General features: G+C 53.1%; 7 protein-coding genes across 7 annotated transcripts; 3 read left to right on the top strand and 4 right to left on the bottom strand.

Moving 5' to 3' along the window:
* Positions 1 to 2,398: 2,398 nt before the first annotated feature.
* On the top strand, positions 2,399 to 3,180 carry SNOG_13689 (hypothetical protein; the record flags this gene model as incomplete). The annotated part of the gene is made up of 3 exons (XM_001803845.1): positions 2,399 to 2,521; positions 2,572 to 2,802; positions 2,857 to 3,180. 3 exons carry the CDS (start codon positions 2,399 to 2,401, stop codon positions 3,178 to 3,180), a joined length of 678 nt encoding a protein of 225 aa, XP_001803897.1.
* Positions 3,181 to 4,714: 1,534 nt separating this feature from the next.
* Positions 4,715 to 5,194, bottom strand: SNOG_13688 (hypothetical protein; the record flags this gene model as incomplete). Its single annotated transcript, XM_001803844.1, has 1 exon — positions 4,715 to 5,194. One exon carries the CDS (start codon positions 5,192 to 5,194, stop codon positions 4,715 to 4,717), a length of 480 nt encoding a protein of 159 aa, XP_001803896.1.
* Positions 5,195 to 6,076: 882 nt separating this feature from the next.
* SNOG_13687 (hypothetical protein) lies at positions 6,077 to 6,628 on the top strand (the record flags this gene model as incomplete). The annotated part of the gene is made up of 1 exon (XM_001803842.1): positions 6,077 to 6,628. One exon carries the CDS (start codon positions 6,077 to 6,079, stop codon positions 6,626 to 6,628), a length of 552 nt encoding a protein of 183 aa, XP_001803894.1.
* SNOG_20152 (hypothetical protein) lies at positions 6,314 to 6,508 on the bottom strand (the record flags this gene model as incomplete). The annotated part of the gene is made up of 1 exon (XM_001803843.1): positions 6,314 to 6,508. The coding sequence occupies one exon, from the start codon at positions 6,506 to 6,508 to the stop codon at positions 6,314 to 6,316; it is 195 nt and encodes a 64-aa protein (XP_001803895.1).
* Positions 6,629 to 6,977: 349 nt separating the features above from the next.
* Positions 6,978 to 8,888, bottom strand: SNOG_13686 (hypothetical protein; the record flags this gene model as incomplete). Its single annotated transcript, XM_001803841.1, has 7 exons — positions 6,978 to 7,873; positions 7,936 to 7,999; positions 8,058 to 8,123; positions 8,180 to 8,262; positions 8,327 to 8,392; positions 8,441 to 8,506; positions 8,555 to 8,888. The coding sequence occupies 7 exons, from the start codon at positions 8,886 to 8,888 to the stop codon at positions 6,978 to 6,980; spliced, it is 1,575 nt and encodes a 524-aa protein (XP_001803893.1).
* Positions 8,889 to 10,069: 1,181 nt separating this feature from the next.
* Positions 10,070 to 11,626, top strand: SNOG_13685 (hypothetical protein; the record flags this gene model as incomplete). The annotated part of the gene is made up of 5 exons (XM_001803840.1): positions 10,070 to 10,126; positions 10,186 to 10,407; positions 10,482 to 11,063; positions 11,115 to 11,192; positions 11,240 to 11,626. 5 exons carry the CDS (start codon positions 10,070 to 10,072, stop codon positions 11,624 to 11,626), a joined length of 1,326 nt encoding a protein of 441 aa, XP_001803892.1.
* A 233-nt stretch (positions 11,627 to 11,859) lies between these two features.
* SNOG_13684 (hypothetical protein) lies at positions 11,860 to 13,249 on the bottom strand (the record flags this gene model as incomplete). The annotated part of the gene is made up of 3 exons (XM_001803839.1): positions 11,860 to 12,177; positions 12,230 to 12,888; positions 12,940 to 13,249. The coding sequence occupies 3 exons, from the start codon at positions 13,247 to 13,249 to the stop codon at positions 11,860 to 11,862; spliced, it is 1,287 nt and encodes a 428-aa protein (XP_001803891.1).
* Positions 13,250 to 13,901: the final 652 nt, after the last annotated feature.

Raw genomic sequence — 13,901 nt, 5'->3', positions numbered from 1 at the left:
GCGTGGTATGCTCCTTGCGACGCTGCAAACGACCTGCAGACCAGGATTGGAGTCGTTGCTGTGTCGCTAGTGCCCGCCATGATCTACCGCCGTACTTCTCAGCTTTGTACCAAGAGATTTCCTCTACGGAACTAACCCGTTTAGAGACCCTGATAATGTTTATGAGACGTGCGCAAAGCACGCCTTCGAAATGATTACTTTTACTCGTGCCGGAAGAGCCCGCCGATAGCTTTCAGCTAGGGCTTTCCATGCCAGGGTTTTGTTTTCATCAGTCTAGCATTTGAACACTGTGATGCAGAGCAAACCGCGTTCCATGTCTTTACAGACTCAGATTCCTTTTTGTTTCTTCTCATGGTCGGGAAAGGTTGGCAATAGTCTTATCCGGCTGAAGTTGCTGCATCCTTGCCGCAACGCCTGGGATAGTGGTGTCAGCAGCGGGGTAGAGATGCCGTCCTCTGTTATCGATCGCGGGATATCGCCCTGCAGTGCCGAGCCGAAAGGCGGAGCGGCATACTAGGGGAAGAGGGCGGCTGACGAGCCTGGTCGGAAGACTATATGTGACCAGACTGAGCATGGCAAGACCGGTCGTTCGCTTCTGCACGCCCGGACCGATGGTTAGGGTCCGGTGATAAACAGGAGAAGTGGTCAGGTATCTCCTGTTATCATCTAAGCATTTCAGGCTGCACCGCATAATTCTTGCATTCTTTGAGCGTTTGAAGGGCGGATCGACAATGCATGAATAGCTCACACCTCTAAGCTAATCTTCTTGCATCTCCAACATGTTTTACAGAACTTTGAGAGATTGCCGGCATACCAGATTGCGGGTTTTCTTCTCTGTAGAATGGCGCGGATGTACCTAGGTAGATTGAATATGCAACACACAAGTCTTAATCCATTATTTGACAAACGGCAGTGTTGATAAGCGTGATGAATGGCCGTTGATGCGAAGACGTTCGTAACGTCACTCCTAATGTGTAATTCGTGACATGGCATGAGCTCGACTCATTACAGTACAAGCTGGTTGGCTTAGTGGCTGATTCAAGGGCGTCTCATACATAGTTGAGGCTGCTGATAAGTACCTACATCATGGTCACACGGCTCGCATACCCGGTTGACAGTACCATCTCGTTTCGCACTTTGCCCTGTGCTATCCTGACAGGGAGGGCGCAAGTGCTTGGACGAGGGCGATGACGCATCGCACTCGACGAGATTCTTGAGGCAACAGCAGGAGCTGCATTGCATTCAGGGTCGCAGCACTAACAGCTCCAGGCATGCTATTTCTGGGAGAAAGGGTCGTCTTCGCTTCGGTGGTTGGTTGCCTGCGAAGAAGAAAGTCGGTGACTGCAGCTGCCCCGGTGTGCTGCAAACTTCATCGGAAATGGCTAGCGTTGGTCAGCTCGACCGAGATTCGGCGTCCACCACTGTCCCAGCTCCTACCTGTCTCCCAGCCTGTGGGTCTGACACACAATAGCATACACTCCCCAACGTAACCCTGAGGAATTATGCTCCCGTTACACAACCCATAGCCCGTGGGAGACTCGTATGTTTCTCGGTCTTCTTTTCGAAACCCCACGCACATGCCTAATACGTTTGCACATGGCATAGGTACCATGCTCACCAGTCTTAGACAGCACCTGTACCCATGGTTTATTGCTTTTGCATCTTGGCATGTCTAGCCCTACCATGTATTGTCTGTAAGAAAGGCTCAAGTGGGCAGTTGTTAGGCTGGGCAGGCCTTCGAGAAGACAATGTCAGATTCCCTGTCGGTACAAATATCACGATAAATGACTGGCCTGTTTCCTGCAAGACTCGCTCGTCGTTACCGCTTGTGGCTTAGTCTAGCGATGCCGTTTGTGTTTTATCACATACCCGATACGGTATAGCGTACGCCGTTCATGTCGACCCTGGCACCGGTTTGCTGCTGGTGCTGCTCTTCGAGCCACTTGAGTACGAGAAGTACAACCCTAAGAAGCTTGCCGCACTGCTGGTGCGTGCTCTTACGCGTGTACCGGGATGAAGTTGGATCACCACGCCTATGATCACAGCGTTGAACATGCAGTCTTGCACAGAGCCACATCGCCAGGCTCCGTTCTACGCGAGCATCATTGTAGAGACTGAACTATATCCCTGCTCAGGCCGCTGCTTCCGATACGGGAAATGCGTAACGTCCGTCGCTCATGTGAGCCACTGTATATAATCATGGCTTGCCCTCCGCTATGTAAGCCTGTCTCCACCACATCGAGGACTTGACTTTCAAAACTTCCGCCCTGCAACGACACATCACTGAGAGAATACCTAGGCTTCCGATCTCACTCCATTATAGTCAAAAGATAAGCAGCTTTAAGTCGTCTAGTCGTCCAGTTTCGCGTCACCACCTTAGCTGTCGCAAGCGCCTAGTATGGATTCGCAATCGTTTGAATACTGGATGGCCCAGGGCAATTGCATCGCACCGCCACACCAGACCACGGTGTTCGAGATGTCACCCGAACTTTCAAAGGTCCCCAGTCTCAGCGGTTCTCCGGTAAGCACATTGCGTGATTTGTCTCAATGTATATCATTAACTCAGCAAAGATCTCTTCCACCTACGACGCCTTCTCTGCGCCAATTCAGCCAGCCTACTACCCTCATATCGTGGACGAGCAAATGCAGTTTGGCTCATATCCTATGCCAATGACACCGTCGGATTTCGGCTCAGACCACGACATTCCTTACGGCAGTTCTCCTCCAGCAGCACTTGCCAAACCCGTATTCACGACCATACATGGCTCACCGTCAACGGAGAGGACACCTGTCACGTCCGGTGTAAGTCTAAGGCTGATTGGCTCTCATCAGGATGATTGCTAACTTAGCGAAAAGCGACGACGCGCCCAAAACCGAGCTGCCCAACGCGCATTCCGTGAGCGCAAGGAGAAACACGCTCGCGATCTTGAGGAACAACTCTCTCTCCTGACCGATAGATATAACAAGCTCGAAGTCTCGCATTCGGAACTCAACTCTGCGTACGAGAAGCTCAGGAAGACTATTGAACTTTTGACACAAGACGACGACGCCGATGGTGAATACGAAGAAGGGGTGGCGCCGCACAGAAGAAGCAGCAATTCAGATACACTTCGGAAGCTGCTCGAAATCCTACACGGGGAATTCAAGGTCATCGCGGCGGTGAAAGCCGAGAGTCCTTGAACAAAATTCATACGCCCTTTCTTTGTTCATATCTCATGTCGAGCTTGATTTATAACTATACCCAGTTTCTACTCTCTATTAGATCGATTCAAGGTAGCGTAGGTACTTTGGCGTTTTGCAATCACCTTCTCGCCGCCTTCAGGGTAGATGTTTCCAGGATTTTGGCTTTAGTTCCGTCGTTTGGACACTGGAATGTTCTGGATGGTGTTGTCAGTTATTCATGCTTGTTGTCAGATTTACCATGTTGTATAGAAACGGCCAATATACGAAGATATGAGTTCGAAAGCTAGATTATTTGTATTTCAATTGCTATACAATACAAATACGCTTTTCGGATAGCCTACTGAGATTGAGTCTATCGCTCCCGCACACAACGCAATTGTTGGCCGATGAAGCTCAGATGAATGCTGCCTTCTGAAAACCTAGACGATTTGATCCCTTCGATATGTGAACAGAAGCAGATGAGGCATTTTCAGTGAAATCTCAGACTTGGATCATTGTCCAACCCAAATCAGGCTAAGCTAGCGAATTGAGCCTAGGCGAGATCTGGGACCGCGGCGCAGCCTTCTCGCCCTCGCGAGAAAGGTGCCCGAAACGCGTCCAGACACCGAGTATTGTTCGTGAAAGTGGAGGCTGAAGAACGCAGGTGTGCACGAGCCACGTCGTGAGGTCTAAGAATAGAATGAAGTCGTGGGATCAAGACTGCATGGTTTGTAGGCTGAATAGTGCGTTCGTTTCTTTAACAAGCAATGTGACCAGTGTTCATGACTCGACATGCGCGATGCTTCCGACAAGAGCGACTGTGGAGGTGTAGAAAGATCATAAACTACAATACCTCTGTGCCATAGCTGTCCTAGTAATTCAGCCATTGCGCCAAGTGTGTTTAGGTAGTACGGGTAGGCTGAGATGCATGGGGTCCAACCGAGGCAGGCTCGCCTCGTTGACTTTACTGTGGCTGCGCATCATCTTTTGTTTGCAGTTTCGATGGCATAATGTATGTGTGACTCCCAGCGGAGTATCGTGCAGCCCCCATGCGGCCTTGGCCGAGCTTGAGCTGAAAGCAAACGGCCCCTTGATAAAGTGGCAATAGAAGGCCGCATCGAGGGTCCTTCACAGGGACAAAAACAACGGGGTTTAATAGTGAACCTGAAGCTGACTTCATGGGCAACCGGTATGGCTATAAAGTATCGTCGTTCGCAACTAGTTGCTGTTTTCCTGTCATAACTGAACGCTGTACTAGGAAAAGCAGACAACATCGTACAATCCAATAAAAAGGGCATGGAGAGGAACAACCATGTAGATAAGAGCGGGTGTGAAGGTTCAAAAAGGATTAGAATTGACGTGTGTGTAGGAGAGTTCGACCAACACGACAAGAGTTTGTAGCCAGAAGGTTACCGGCCATCCCACCGTACCTCCTCCCTGCTATACCCGCCCATCTGTCCCAAAGAATGCGCATGAGACTCCGAGACGCCTAAAAAACCCTTCACATCCAGGGTCTACGACACAAAGCTCGTAGCATAGTGAGCTTCAGCTCCTAGCATACAATGTTGCCCGCAAACGCATCCGTAGCCTGACCCTCGGGTGCAGGCACAAAGTCCTCTTTTGTCAGCGCCCTGTCGAAGAATAAACACCCAGTGGAGAGCTGTCCGCCCGGTGTGCCATAATATCCAGCGGGCATAACGAGATTCTCTGCCCAAAATGCGGTCTTGCATTCGACATGGTAGCCATAACCATAGCATTGCTCGAGACACTGCTGTGCCATGGCTGTTTTATTTGCCGAGAACGAGCCGTAGTATGCGTTGTATAGTAGAGCGTCGTTGGTCGAGGGCGCGGGCTGGTAGGACGTGGACTCTGAGCTTGGCAGAGGATCGGAGACGCTGCAGGTTGGCGGGATCGGAACGATAGCAGGGCCGCCTGCACGAGCTGCGATGCCTTTTGGTGTGGCAGGGAGAGCGTTTGCGACGGCCGATATTGCTCCAATCGAGAGCAAGCTGATGGTGGTGGAAAGCATCATTTTCGAGGATGGAGGGTCTGGGCAGCTGCGTCGAGGACTCGTTTCAGGGATAACGTAGATTTCGAATTCCCAAGGACGCGTGTGTAAGCTTCTACTGGAGTACAGAGAATGCGCTTTTATCGTCACGATCAGTGTTATCGAGGTGACTTGCGTGACGCTGCTGTTGCCGTCAGCACTCAGCCGCAACTTGACGTTGTGCGCAGCCAGCAGTACGATGATCCCAGCACCGCCGCTTCTGCCAGCCTATGGTGTGACGGCTCAACAGAGCCTCGCATGATGAGCCTTCGCGTGCTGCTGGCAAATGCAACCGATGTAACCGGCGGGTTACCAGGTTCGGGACGCGCTTTCAGAGATGACATCAAGCGTGAGGCATCTCATTGTTCATCGACACGACCCAGTCGGTCCCACGTTCTTTTACGTGCGGCAGACAGTTTATTTTCGTCGACAAGAAATTATGCTGGAGCTGCCCAGTGTCTTGCAGCCATGGCGATGGTGTGTTGAGGGTCGTTGAAGCCTTTCAAGCGCTGACCTCTATCGATAAGCGGTACTCTCTATGATGTTGCCTGTGATGTCGCTGCTGTTCAGTGAGACATGCACAGACTCCGATGCGACCCGCCCCAAGCTGTCCAGGTTTCTTTGAAAGTGCACTCGATATTCCCTAGGGCTCTTGGGCATCTTAGGGGAAGGCTGGCCTTGCCATACTCTCCAGGGTTTGACGCCAATGATCATGGCGTGGAAGCAGTGACGACATCATTTTGGACATCAACGGCGTCAACACTAACTCGTAGGCGCGATTTGTATCGCGATGGGAACTCTACATTGATTGCTTACTTATACCATCGTCCTTGAGCAACAGAGGCCTGTATATCGAAGCGCCTGATCATGGCCGCCCCTCCCTCGAAAACTCTCCAGTCCCTCTCTGGAAACTGGAAACTAAACAAGTCTTGCTCTGATGACTTCGCCTCCGTACTCGCGCTTCAAGGCGTAGGCTTACTCGTCCGCAAAGCAGCCACCGCTGCATCCATCCACCTTAAAATTACTCAATCTGACGAGCAACACATCAAAATGGCCCAGTCAGTCACCAGCGGTAAAATCGCCGGCACTACCGAAGACTACACGCTAGACTGGGAATGGCGCAGCAACAAGGATGCTTTCTTCGGGGATGTAGCAGGTCGCAGTCGCTGGGTTAGTGTTGAGGAGGGTGAGAAGAGCGAAGTTGTAGGTGCCGGAGGTGGCGGTTGGATCGAGGGTGACAGTAGTGGGAAACTTGTTGAAGCGCAAGGCAAGAAGGAAAGTGGGCAGTGGGAAGCTCATCACCTATGGGGGTTCGAGATAGTAGATGGGGAGAGGCGACATACCAGACGCGTCTACGTGAAGAATAACGAGGGGGAAGAGCTGAGAGTCAGGATGGTGTATGATTTCGTGGAAGAGTAAGCATCGCCCATGATCTCCTAAGTTACCAAGTTGGAAACGACTTTCTACACCATTGGGATACGTGCAGAGACCAGTCTCTCCGGTATCTTTCTTCTATAGTCCTCATGATCATTGAATGACATGCGATGTCCTTATTTCTAAGATGGAACGCCCAGAGGAATATGTGTCTCATTGCATTCAACATTTGCTAGGTGGAAACACGAACCAGATTACGGGGATGGATCCAAGCATTATATGCTAGCTAGCAACTGAGTTGACGACTTTGCTGCTAGGTCACACGCGACCAACACTATGACAAGAAGATGCTACCTTCTTGCCAGACAATAGCTGGTGACCACCACGCAGCTGTTCATTCGCGCGAACGGCCGATAAGAAAGCCAGCGGGATACTGGACGACCTCGGAGGACGGTGCGTTGTTCTCCGCAGCGGGAACAGGCTCTGCCGCCGGGGCTTCCCCAGCTGGTGCATCCTCTGCTGGCGTTTCCTCAGCAGGGGCTTCTTCCGCTGGTGCTTGTTCGGCCGGGGCTTCCTCAGCGGGAGCTTCTTCCGCTGGCGCCTCCTCAGCAGGGGCTTCTTCTTGCTTCGGGGCCTCAGCAGGAGCTTGTTCTGGCTTTGGGGCCTCTTCTTGCTTGGGCGTCTCGACTGGCATGGCTCCTGCAACAGACTCTGGCTTTTCCTCGACTGGAGCAGCGGGCGCGGGAGTTGGCTCGCTAGCTGCTGAAGTGATGCTAGCCATTGTGCTTTCAGCGACCTTCTCTTCCGCTGAACTGACCGCCGCCTGTGTCGCGTTGGCTGGGTGCGCGGTAGGCTTAGCCTGTCCATCAACAAGCATAAAGCTCTCCGAGACTGTAGGTGCCGCCGTAGGCATGGCCATGGTAGTGTTGGCAGCTGCTGGAGGGGCTACTGCAGGATGGCTGACTGCTGGAGGAGCTGCCGGTGAAGGGTGGACGACTGCTGGAGGAGCTGCCGGTGAAGGGTGGACGACTGCTGGAGGAGCTGCTGGTGAAGGGTGGACGACTGCTGGAGGGGCTGCTGGTGCGGGATGGCTAACGGCTGGAGGAGCTGCTGGCGCAGGTGGATGGACAACAGCGGCACTGGTCATCTCTGCCATCGCAGCGCTGGTAGCGTTTGCGACGGGATGCTCAGGAGTCGCAGCTGGAGGTGGCATCTCAGCTGGGGGTGGCACGGCAGCGGCTGATTGATGAGCCATCTCACGTTGTTTGGCTTCTTCCTGATGCTTGCGTTCTACACAGCCGCGAGGCCAAGATTAGTGGCTGTTTACATAGTAGTTTGATGAAGTGACTCACCCATCTCATCTGCGGCCGCCTTATGTTCAGCATTCTTTGCCTCCTCTTGGGCAATATGCATGGCCTGCAAAAAGTCAATATAACCCAGATATGCAAGATTGTGTATAGCGTCAAACACTGACCTCCATTTCCTTTGCCTTTTTCTGGTCCTCTGCGTTTTTGGCTTCCTCCTGAGCAACATGCATGGCCTGAAATATGTAAGTGTGTGCTCCATGTAGAAGAGATATATGGTTAAAGTGCTTACCTCCATCTCCTTTGCCTTCTTTTGCTCCTCTTCTGCCTTCTGCTTCTCTTGCTCGGCATGCATCTGTTCCATTGCGGCGGCAGCTAGAATGGAGTGTCAGTGAAGGATTCGTCATGCAGAGCCAACAATGATTTGGGTCTTCAGTACCTTCCTGCTTGGCTTTGTCTTCAGCCTGGGCCTTGGCCACGTGTTCTGCCTCCATCTTGGCCGCAGCTAAACCGCGTCAGTACTTAATTACATGGAGCCAATTTTGATACATACCCTCCTGGTGAGCTTTGTCTTGAGCCTGGGCCTTGGCTACGTGCTCTGCCTCCATCTTTGCCGCAGCTAAATCATGTCAGCCAGTGTCAAAGATCGATGAAGATTCACACATACCCTCCTGGTGGGCTTTAGCTTCGGCCTCAGCCTTGGCTACATGTTCGGCTTCCATTGCATCAGCAGCCTTCTTAGCCTCTTCATCTTTCAGACGCTGGGCTTCAGCATCTGGGGCGGGAGGGGCCGTAACGTGCTCTGCGGGGGGCGCAGGTGCGGGAGCCGCTGCAACGTGCCCAGCAGGTGGCGCAGGTGCAGGAGCAGCCTCGGTGCGAGCTCGCTGGGGAGCGTGAATTAAGTCGTTAGATCGTGTCTCTGAAATGTCGGCCTTGGGGATTGGCCCGGCGGCTACAATAGCCGCGGAAAGAAGCGCGACCAAGGGATAGATGGTCTTCATTATGGCGAAGGATATAATGCGGGTTTGCAGGGAAAGTATGTAAATAAGACAGCTAAAAGTATTCGAAAGACTCAAAAACGAAAGAATGAAGAGCACAGCTCAACAAATTAAGAATTAGTGCTCGGCACTGTGTAAGAAAGAATGTAAAAGAAACGAGGTTTTGGACAGCTTGTTTCTTGGGCGGGCCATTGTGCTATATAGTCGGGTCAATGTCGCATAGCCGTGCCTTCCGTTCGGAAAATTGGTCGAGAAGCAAACACATCATGCTGCATCATGTGTCTTCTTGGACGTGTTTGACAAGCAGGGAATGGGGCCAGTTGGGCCGAACTGTGGCTACGTGACCGGCGTAGGCGACTATGAGCATGGGCAATACCCACTAATCTCCCACAAAGACAGATGCCACAGAGCTGTCACTGAGCGTAGACAAGGCGCAAGGGGCCCCAGCTGGTAGGAGCTGGCCGCGATCGTGACAATCAGGAACGCGGGATCTAGGAGGCTGACCCGATGGGGGAAGCGAGTGGGCGGAATGGCGGTGCACGTCTTGGCCTGACAGTTCCTGTTAGAGAGCATGTAGCAGGCGCTGCCAAGGTATATTGCAGTTTGGATGAGGTCTTGGCGGATGCCTGCATGTTGAGGATGTGAAGCGAGACGGGTTTCAAGATGCTGAGATGGGAATTTGGGGGATTATTGCCAGGCAAGGACGTGGACCAAATGTGAGCAGAGCGTCAGATGCCCTGGAAGAGGCTCCTCAATGCAAAGATATTTGTTTCTTCGGATGGTAGTCTCCGTGGAAGACTGATCTGCGCAGGATGGTCCTGTGAGATCATGTCGAGATGGCGTCGCACCACCGCGCAGGGGCCGGTCCTTGCGGCGGTGGCGGCGGCGGCGGCGGCGGCATTGGGCGGAAGGGGATGAAGGATAATCCGAGTCGGTATAGGTATAATGAGCGTACAGGCAGAGATGTTGATAGAGGGTGACGAGGCGCAAGGTCGGGACGCACGTGGCATGGTGTCTTGGCTGGAGTTCCCAAGGTCGCTTCCCGAGTTCCCGAGGTCAGGGTTCCAGGCGAGTTCGGAAGACGGCGCGCTAACACGCTAACACGCTAACACGTCGCCAAGCTAGAATTTTGGAGAAGCCGTGAGTGGCACGTGCCGGAGTCCTTCACACTTGATCGCGTTACCATGGCACCCGTTCCCATGCCGTCGGCGCTCACGTTCGAGCTCCTGGGCAAATGCTCGGTACGGACGCGCTCCCACGTGACAATCCAGTATCGCTCTGCTCACCACACGCATGCCAGGTCACGAAAGCGCGTGCTGCAACGCTGCACCTGCCCCACGGCCCCGTGCCCCTCCCCATCTTCATGCCTGTAGCCACGCAGGCTTCGCTCAAGGGTCTCACGCCTGACCAGCTCGAGGACCAAGGCTGCCGACTCTGCCTGAACAACACATACCATTTGTACGCCGACTGCACCATGTCTGCGCCTGGTGCTGCCACATCTGACATCGTGGAGAGGCCTCAAGCCAGGACAAGCCGCACTGGACGCAATTGGCGGCGCGCACAAGCTCCAATCATGGCCACATAACATGCTCACAGGTGCTTGCCCCTCCCCAAGGCTCCAGCACCACGGGAGACGCTGACCAGTGCAGACAGTGGTGGGTAGGTGATGCCGCCCTCGTGCTCGACGACGACGCGCCTGCTGACGTTAAGTCCAGCTTCCAGATGGTGTCGCTGCTCAAGCTCGCCAAAGTGACCGAGGAAGGCGTGCGCTTCTTGAGCCCCCACGACGGCTCGCCCATGCTGCTCACGCCCGAGCACTCCATCTCCCTGCAGAACTCGATTGGCTCCGACATCATCATGCAGCTCGACGATGTCATTGCAACCACCTCGCCCGACCATGCGCGCATGAAGGAGGCCATGGAGCGCTCCGTCCGCTGGCTCGATCGCTGCATACAAGCCCACCAATACCCTGAGCGGCAGAACCTCTTTTGCATCATACAGGGCGGCCTGGATCTGGACATGAGGAAAGAGTGCACAGCCGAGATGGTGGCGCGAGATACCCCAGGCATTGCAATCGGAGGACTCTCGGGCGGTGAAGAGAAGGAATCGTATTGCAACGTCGTGCAGACTTGCACCGAGCTGCTGCCGGAGAAGAAGCCGCGATATGTCATGGGCGTGGTGAGCACTGCTGATGATGATGCTACTGCCGCGTCATGCTGACCTCTGCAGGGTTATCCAGAAGACCTCGTCGTCTCAGTCGCGCTTGGCGCAGACATGTTCGACTGCGTGTGGCCAACCAGGACTGCAGTGAGTCGTCCTTCTGCTACAATTTGGACATCTTCTGACAAGCTCAGCGCTTCGGCAATGCCATTACATCCGCTGGCGTGCTCAACCTCCGCAATGCTGTCTATTCTGACGACTTTGGCCCAATCGAAGACGGCTGCCAGTGCACTTGCTGCAGACCTGCTGCACAAGGAGGTCTGGCCATCACTCGCGCCTACATCTATCATGTCACCGCCAAGGAGACTGCTGGCGCCCATCTGTTGACGATGCACAATGTACACTATCAGCTGAATCTGATGCGTCTGGCACGCGAAGCTATCTTGGAGGATCGGTATCCCCAGTTTGTGAGAGACTTCTTCGCAAAGTTGTACAATCAGCAAAAGGAAAAATATCCACAATGGGCCGTTTCTGCATTACGCGGCGTCGGCGTTGACCTTCTCAGCGATTTCAGCGATTGAGGGACATCGGACTCGCTTCGATAAATAAAGAGAAAGCATGCATTAAACGCACAAGCCCAGTCATCCTCCTCATTCAACGCTATCCGTCATTCCATGTGACTGAGAAGCGCATGCAGATCCTGAGCATCCGTTAGATTTCGGTGGTTGATTGCTGAAACGTTGGCTCATGAAGGAGATGTTGTGTAGTAGTGTAGTAGTGTGGTACATTGCATGTGGCTTTCCAGGGACCACCATCAAGCCTCAATAATGACGCCGTAATCGGGTACATCCCATTTGGTCCCTCCAAAAGCTGGAACAAATTTTCCAATCAGACCGCCAAACTTCCGGATGACAGGATGCGAGATGAAGCCCATGGTCTTATTGAAGAGCTTGATACCCCAATCTGTCTGCGGGTTGGCGCATTGTGGTGCACCAGGAATCAGTTTCTGAACCTGGTCGACAAACGCCCTCGTTCTGGCTTCGTAGCGCTTGAGTGCAGCAGGTATATCTTCCGGTGATTTGGATACTTCACCAGCCAGGACGTATGCGCCGACGATACCCGACCCGGCTCCCTATCATGAATAAGTCACATCTCCTCTCAGGTTGCGCTTCCTTGGTACTTACCAGTCCAGAGATTGGCGAAGGACAGTATGCCGCATCGCCGAGGAGAGCCACATGACCCTTACTCCACTCGGGCATCTTGACTTGGGCAATCTGCTGCATGTAGAAGTCGTCGCACTCCATCATGCCCTTGACGATCCTCTCACTCATCCAGCCAGCTCCCTCAAATTCCCTCGCTAACCACTCTTTCTGCTCCTGGACGCTTCTGTTCTTCAACAGCTTGTCGATCTCGTCGAAGCGGCTGAGATTGCTGTCGGTGATGGCAGCGTAAACGCGCGTAGTACCGTACTGATCCGGCCGCTTCAGAATCAACCGCCCGCGCGATGCATTCCACCACTGTGCATAGTCGGTGTCTTCGCCTGTACGTGGGATTTTGAAGAATGCTCCATACTGACCCAAGCGGTTCAGGTAGTCGTCGTTATTCGGACCGTGACCAAACACACTGCGGCGGGTCCGGGACATCATTCCATCTGCGCCAACCACGAGGTCGTACGAGGCAGACTGGAGCTGGTTGGCGAATGTAATGTCGACTTTGCCGTCTGTCTTCTGCTCGATTGTGGCAACGGTCTCGTCAAACATATATTCGACATTGGGCATGTCCACGGTCGCGTCGTACAGGATCTTTGCCATGTCGCCTCGCAGAATCTCATACTCTGAAGTCACTGTTACGTGTTAGCAAGACATCATCTTCCTCCGACTTTAGTGAAGCCTACTGCTCTGCTGTTCGTCGTTGCCAGTAGCTGGGAACGTTGCCTTGCTCTTCCCATCCGCGTATACAAACTCCATGCCCACCTCCGTCGTGGTTTTGTCCTTCACTTTGTGAAGAAGACCCATTTTCTCAACAATAGGCAACGCGGCCGATCTTATGTCGACAGCTTGGCCTCCCAACCTTAATTCAGGCGCTCGCTCTAAGATGGTGACGTGTGCAGTTGGCAGAAGTGTGTGCAACCAATAAGCCAGGGCCGGTCCGGCGATACCTGATCCAACAATGAGCACCTTGAGGTGTTTGTTTTCATCAGCCATGTTTGAGGCCGTACTTTGGAGTGATAGGATTGGAAGTCGTAGTGAAGGCTTGGTGAGATCTTGTTGAAAGACAGGTTTGATTGCATATGTCGTTGAAAGAGGATCGCTGTGAGCACTGGAGTATGGTGAGGCTATGTTCAAATATATATCCCAGGCAAGATGTAACGGCCCTACTGAGGGGACCCATCGTCGACCTAGGACGATGTTCTAGCCAGCAACACCAAAGTTGACGGAATGACGTCAGGCGTCGACGCAAATCCTATGAGACGGGATTCCACGGGCTCCGTGAGTAGCATGAGAAGCATACTGCGACTACAAAAGCTTGGATGCCTGCAAGTACGACTGTAAATGTAGATCGTGGTGTTGACTCGGGGGACTTATTCGGTAGCCTCGGGGCCCGCCCGAGGTGACCTGGTCCGGGTGCACCCCGTGAGGTGCATCAAACTTCTCTCCATCGAGGAAATTTAGAGTACACCTCTGTTGCCCTGAAGGTTTCGTACATAGCACAAACCTTTTGAGCATCAATTCTTGTCTTCGCTGCGCGACTATGTCCAGGATTGTGTATGGCAAGGTTCGCGTTGGATACAATTTTCTCAGCCACCTCAACCTGGTAGGAATCTGCCTCGAGTGCGAGGAGTACATCTGACGAGAT

This window comes from Parastagonospora nodorum (genome assembly GCF_000146915.1).
Source record: "Parastagonospora nodorum SN15 chromosome Unknown scaffold_27, whole genome shotgun sequence".
Lineage (NCBI taxonomy): Eukaryota > Fungi > Ascomycota > Dothideomycetes > Pleosporales > Phaeosphaeriaceae > Parastagonospora > Parastagonospora nodorum.
Note: the sequence above shows the minus strand (reverse complement) of the source record. Positions and strands in the feature narration are given on the sequence as shown.